Here is a 6,000-nt window from a genome sequence, read left to right on the forward strand (position 1 = left end):
TGAGGTGATATCTGCATGCAAACTGAAAAAATATTTGTGCTGATGGCAAACATTAAGTAAGTTGGTTTGCCGGGGGAGCAGAGGGAGGGAGGACAGGTTCCTTGGGAAGCCTACCTACGAAAGAAAAGGACTACTGAACCAAGGCCAGGTAAAGGGAAGAATTACATATTCTCAAATGTGAAACCAAAAAGTTTCCCGTCCACTAGCTGAGTATAAGAGAATGTTCTGTATTTTTTTAAATTTTAGACTTTGGGATAGATTTTTAGATTTTTTTTTTTAGATAAATTACTATCAAAGAGATGAGGAAAAGTTTAATACTTTCTTTTTTTAATTTTTTTTCAATTACAGTTTACATTCAATATTATTTTGTTCCAGTTTCAGGTGTATAGAATAGTTGTTAGACAATCATATGCTCTACAAAGTGGTCTCCCCAATATTCCCAGTACCCATCTGGCACCATACACAGTTATTACAATATTATTGACTATATTCACGATGCTGTACTTTATATCCCCATGAGTATTGTGTAACTGGCAATTTGTATTTCTCAACCCCTTCACCTTTTCCTCCCAGTCCCCCAATCACCCTCCCCTCTGGCAACCATCAGTCTGTTCTCTGTATCTATGAGTCTGTTTCTGTTTAATACTTTTTTTTAATATCCAGCTGTAGTCCAACTCTCAAAATACCGGAGACAGAAAAAGGGGCAAAGTTAATACTGAGAACTAATACTGTTAGTTATATATTATTTTTTTTCCTAATTTGAAGAAATTTTCCTTCTCCCTCTATCCACATGATAGCTTCCTATTGCAAGGTTTGTGGGACTACCCCAATATTCCAATGAATCTGGTATATTGGAAACAACAAAACAAAACAGAAGTTCTTTAGATTCTACCTTTTACATAACCACATCTATACAACTAAAATGACAGGGAATATGCATAAATACAGGGATAATTTAGTGGTGGCAGTGTGGCCAATTCCATGGAACAGAAAATCCAAAATCAAAGTGATTCTGAAAATTGTAGATTTTGCAAATAAATAAAAAAATATTCGTCATGAACTGTGAGGGAATATATATGGTGATTGATAATACCAAGCTTTATACAATATTAGGTGAGGGAAAAAATGATTTTACAATGCATGCATTCAACAAATGCAAAAATGTATTGGCCATGGTTCAGTCTATGGAATCAAGTGCCTGGGTTTGAATTCTAGCCTCTTCACTTTCCCATCCTTGGGCAAATTAATTATTTAAGTCTCTCTGCTGCTCAGTCTTTTCATCCAGGAAATGGAAATAATGATAATAATAATAACCTTCTAAGTTATTAGAAGGAGCAGGTAAGGCGATGTCTATTTAATGTTTAAAAATTGGTAATGTTTTCAAATAGGTGCTGGGTACATAGAAATTTCTATATATGGGGTTGCTAAATAAAGTTGCATCTGATAATTAATGAAAAAAGTGAGCATGTAGGCTAGGAAGTACCATTAAATTAGCTACACAGTATTACGATAAATAACTCCAAGAATGCTCCAAGCATAAAAGAGTGGCACAATAAGCCTCAAACAACATTCCCTGAATTGCCCAGACTTTTAAGCGGACGCTCTTTTCAGCTGTGGAGTTCCTTTAGCAGTTCAGAGCCATCAAGATGAGTCAGGTTGGAAAATGAGATAATATTACTGGTGCTCAAAGAAAGACTGGGATGTTTCACACTGACCTTTGATCAGAATAACGGTCCCTACAAAGAACTTGATGATCCCCTGCTCAATATCTTCCTAGAAGATAGAACAAGAGAAAATAAGCAAGCACGCTGTGAAGGCTTTGGGCTAGATATCTGGAAACATTTTGGTACCATAAGAATGACTAGGTATTAGAATGGATTGCTGAGAGGGGCTTAAGAGTCTGCCCCTTTGGAGGTCTTTCAAACAAGGACAGATCCATCTGATCTGCCTGGGATGCTTTAAACTCAAGGCTGAGTGAAGATTAATGGTACAAACTGCCCCTTGACAGCCTCCTCCCTCCCAACCACTCTCTGAGAGTGTAACTTTATATATTACCCATCACAGTCCCTCATCTGCTGAGTTTGAAGAACTCCCTTTTATCTTAGAATAGAAAAGGGCAACATTATTTCACAATTGTGAGTTCTGAGTAAATCTTTAATAATGTTGTGATGAAACATAATGTCCTCATTACTTTTCTTTTTTTTTTTTTTTTTTTACCAGGCAAGCTACCTGCAAATGGCTTTCAATTAGAAACAGATCTCATGAATCTAAATTCTGAACAGCGGTTCCTTTAAATGCATGTTCCCTGGCAAACAAATGGCATATGCCGTTTCTCAAGCAAAACATTAAAAGTCCAAACAGGGCATAGGATGGAAAGGAGTTCAAAGAAAGGATAACCACCAGATAATGAAATGCAAATTTTATGAGGAACTGAGGTGGAGAGGAAGAGTGTGTTCATTTAATAAACTGACATATTTCCTAAGTGATAAATTCAACAGCAATAGGTAGTACCGAGTAAAGTTTGTGTTGGAAAAAAAGTATAACCTTGGTATACAATTATCTTATAATTCACTTGTTCCACAGTGACCTGTACCTTGATCATTTCAAGTAAATAGTACTCTTAGTCCTAGAAAGTACACTCATTTTAGAAATTCAGAGCTATTAGCAAGCACTGTAATTGTCAAGGGATGGAGGGAAAAGCGTGGGGGGGACGACGGTCGTTAAAAATATACTGGAGGATTTATTTAACCCCTGCAAATGTTCTCAGGAAAGTAAATAATGACTACACAAAGAAATCATTTTCACTAAACACCTTCACCTTGATATTAAGGAGAGTTGCATCATGAACTGTTCTTCAGAAAGCCCCATCATCTACTGAACACTGAAGCAGTTTAAAAGTACCTCACAGTTTTCCTCTTTGAGATATCTGGTCTGAAATCATGTTGGGGAAATATATGTGTTTAAAGGATAGTTTGATAAAATCCCAGATTAGAGAAAAAGTTCCTAAAAGAAGTCGCCCATACTACAAACCTTTTAAAAGTTGAATTCCCTGAGATTTGGGGCGGGGGTGGAGGGGGAGGGGGGACAAAGCTGATCCTTATCAATTAATTAAAAAGAATGAAATAACAGTAGACAAAAGGGAAAGGGGAGTTGAGAAACTTAAGGAGCTGTAGGGGCCGCTGGCCTCTATTCACTGATTAACAAATTAAGGAGTCCTGGAAAAGGGAGAAGTGACAGGGGTAGAAAAGAAGTCTTATAATTCACCACAGGTTCCGCCTTCCGCTCACCAGAGGCTGGCGGTGTCTGGCTCAGAATTGGAAAAGGCTCTCTGTATAGAATACTCTCCGTGAGCATGAAGTATGGGCTATTTTTAATGCCTAAATTCATATAAATGTGTTTATTTCGGCATAAGTAAAAACTCTCACGTGTAGAGTTTGTAGATCAACCACAATAAAAGAGCAATTCCACTATAAAGCGAAAATGTTATAAGATTATCTGCAAAAATGCTTTTCATCCATCGACCAGTTCTTGGACAAAACTGGTGGGAATTCGGCGTTTTGACTTGGCCATCTGAGGTCACCGGGGACTTGGGCGGCCAGTTTGAGCAGCCCGCGTCCTCGCAGCATCTCCCGGCCCCACTCTGCGGCTCTCGGCTCAGTCCTCCTGCAGCCACCAGATTCCCTCTCCCGGACTCGTTTCATTCACAGAGCCCCAGAGAAGCTCGGATTCGGTTGGAGGTAAGAGCCGGAAAACAGGCACCCAGGCTGCAGCGCAAGTTCTTGCAGACCAAGTGCTACCCGCACCGTGGCGCCCCAGAAAGCGGGTGGGGGCCCTCTAGCTCCCGGTGGGATAATGCTCGGGGCCAGGCACGCAGGCGACACTGGATCGGGAGACCCTGGGATGAATCCACTGCTGAACCACCCACTTAAGTTGGCTCAGCTTCCAAGAGCCGGGGTACGAGGCCGCGCTCAGGACCCATCGCTGCGCCGGGTGGCTGGGGTCCCCCCCCCCCCCGACCGCCCCCCAACCTCAAGTGACCAACAGCAACCCCGGCAGCACGGAGAAGCCGTTCGGGGAAAGTCGCCCCAAATCAGAAACAGGCAGCCCGAGAGCTCCCCAAACCAGCCCGGAACTGCGGGAGTCGGGAGGCCGAGTGCCCCGGTGGGGGTCCCCCAGCTCGCCCGCCCCGAGCCCCAGCACCGCGCTCAGCCTCTCCGACCCGCAGCGAGTGGAGCTGGGAGCGAGGGGCGAAGGGAGCCCTCGGCGTCTCTCCACCGCCCCCGCCGGCGTGAGGGCGGGAGTGGAGAAGGCGCCACTCAGACTGTGGCGCTGGGCAAACTGCGGCCGCAGTTTTTCCAAGTTTGCCCGAGCGAGAGGCGTGGGGCGGGCGCCCCGCTAAGCGATCTGCCCTCGCGCCGCGGCCACCCCCGAGTGTCCCGCGCTCCCCGGCGGGAGCCCACGAGCAAGGGGGCGCCAGGGCGCGAGAGCGGAGGGAGGGAGGGAGGAAGGAGGGCGCTCCCGCGTGTGCACACAATGAGGCGGCGGAGGCGCACACCTAACCCCGCGGGAGCTGCCGAGAGAGCATCCGCCGCCCGGCGCGGAGGCGCGGCGCCCGGAGAGCCTGACGGAAAGTGAACAGCAACAACTCAGCAACAGGGGGGAAGGAGGAGGGCACCGGGCGGCCCGGGAAATGTGGGGCCGCCGAGGGCTTGCCGCCCTCCTGGGCCGCGCGCCCGGGCTTACCTGCGATCTCCTGGTAGGGGATGTCCGCCAGGCTGAATCCCTTGGCACTGTACGCCTGGCGGACCTCGCCGCAGCTCCGAGCCTTCACGTCCGCCCCGGCCGGGAGGGACAGCAGCAGCCCGGAGAGGGGAAGAATCACAGCCCCGATCCAAGAAGGCATGGTGCACCATGCAAATCCAGCTCGGTAAACCCCCACGGCCCGTGCGCTCTTCACCTTGCCCCTCGAGCCGAAAGCCCGCCAGAGCCAGCGGCGCACTCTTCGCCGCTGCCCAGCGTCACCCCCTTCCGCCAGCCGAGGGGACGAGCAGCGCAGCCCTCTGGACCGCGCGCAGCAAACTTTTATAAGCCAGATGGAGATGGCAAGCCAAACAGGGCTGGCGGGGGAAGCAGCCGCCTGGCTCCGCTAGCCCCCCAGATCGAAAAGGGTGCGACCGAAACGAGAGAGAGAGAAGGAACTGTTTCAGAATCCACCATGAGGGTTCGGAGCGGCGATCCGAGTTCCGAGCCGCAGAATCCTAGAGCGCTGCGAGCTCGACTCGCCGAAGTGTGCGGCGGAGGTGGGAACGCGCGCCGGCTCTCCCGGGAGGGAGGTGGACGGGCGAGCGCGGGTGTGTGCGCGCGTGTGTGTGTCGGTGCGAGCGCGGGGTTCTTGGGGACGTGTCTGCGTGGAGGTATGTGTTGGGGATGTACGGGTTCCAGAGGGAACCTCAGTTTCACACAGGCTGAGGGAGCCTGTGAGAGAGTCCTCCTGAAATAGGAAGAGAGGAATCCTGGAGGCTAGAGGGAAGGAGAAAGGAGGGGAGAGAGAGAAACGTGCTACTTAGTGCACAGCCGAAATTCAGAGACGGAGTCGAATGGAAAACCTGGACTGGATCTATTTCTACTTGGTAGAAGAAAAAAAAAAAAAAAAAAAAGCGCGGGGGGGGGGGGGCGGGGACAAGGAACGTTCCGGTTTTCTCATTCTCATCACATCCTTCATACTGATCCGAATGCTACCTTTAGTGACATAAGTAATAAATTTAGAAAAACAGTATTTTAAGTCCTTCACTCATACGTTTTAAAGTATATTTTTGTGGACCTAAGGGACAGTGTCATTTCAATTGTTGCTCTTAATATCTTCATGACCTACTGAAACACAAAGCCAGCCTGGAGATAAACACATAGGGAAACCCCTCAATAGCAGAGCACACTCACTCTATTTCATTGTTTCATTTTTGTTTGTCTTGTTCGTTTTTATTTTCTAAGGGCAGTCTGTGC

At 47.5% G+C, this 6,000-nt stretch overlaps 1 protein-coding gene across 1 annotated transcript in view; it reads right to left on the minus strand.

The window, feature by feature from the left end:
* The window catches only part of GPC6 (glypican 6), a 1,109,667-nt gene extending 1,104,149 nt beyond the window's left edge, over window positions 1-5,518 (minus strand). The window contains exon 1 of the mRNA XM_079779109.1: window positions 4,744-5,518. Coding sequence (XP_079635235.1) covers window positions 4,744-4,903 — 160 coding nt within the window. The 5' untranslated portion in view covers window positions 4,904-5,518. The remainder of the gene's footprint in view (window positions 1-4,743) is intronic.
* Between the last annotated feature and the right edge of the window lie 482 nt (window positions 5,519-6,000).

This window comes from Cnephaeus nilssonii (genome assembly GCF_951640355.1).
Source record: "Cnephaeus nilssonii genome assembly, chromosome: 8".
In the NCBI taxonomy this organism is placed as follows: domain Eukaryota; kingdom Metazoa; phylum Chordata; class Mammalia; order Chiroptera; family Vespertilionidae; genus Cnephaeus; species Cnephaeus nilssonii.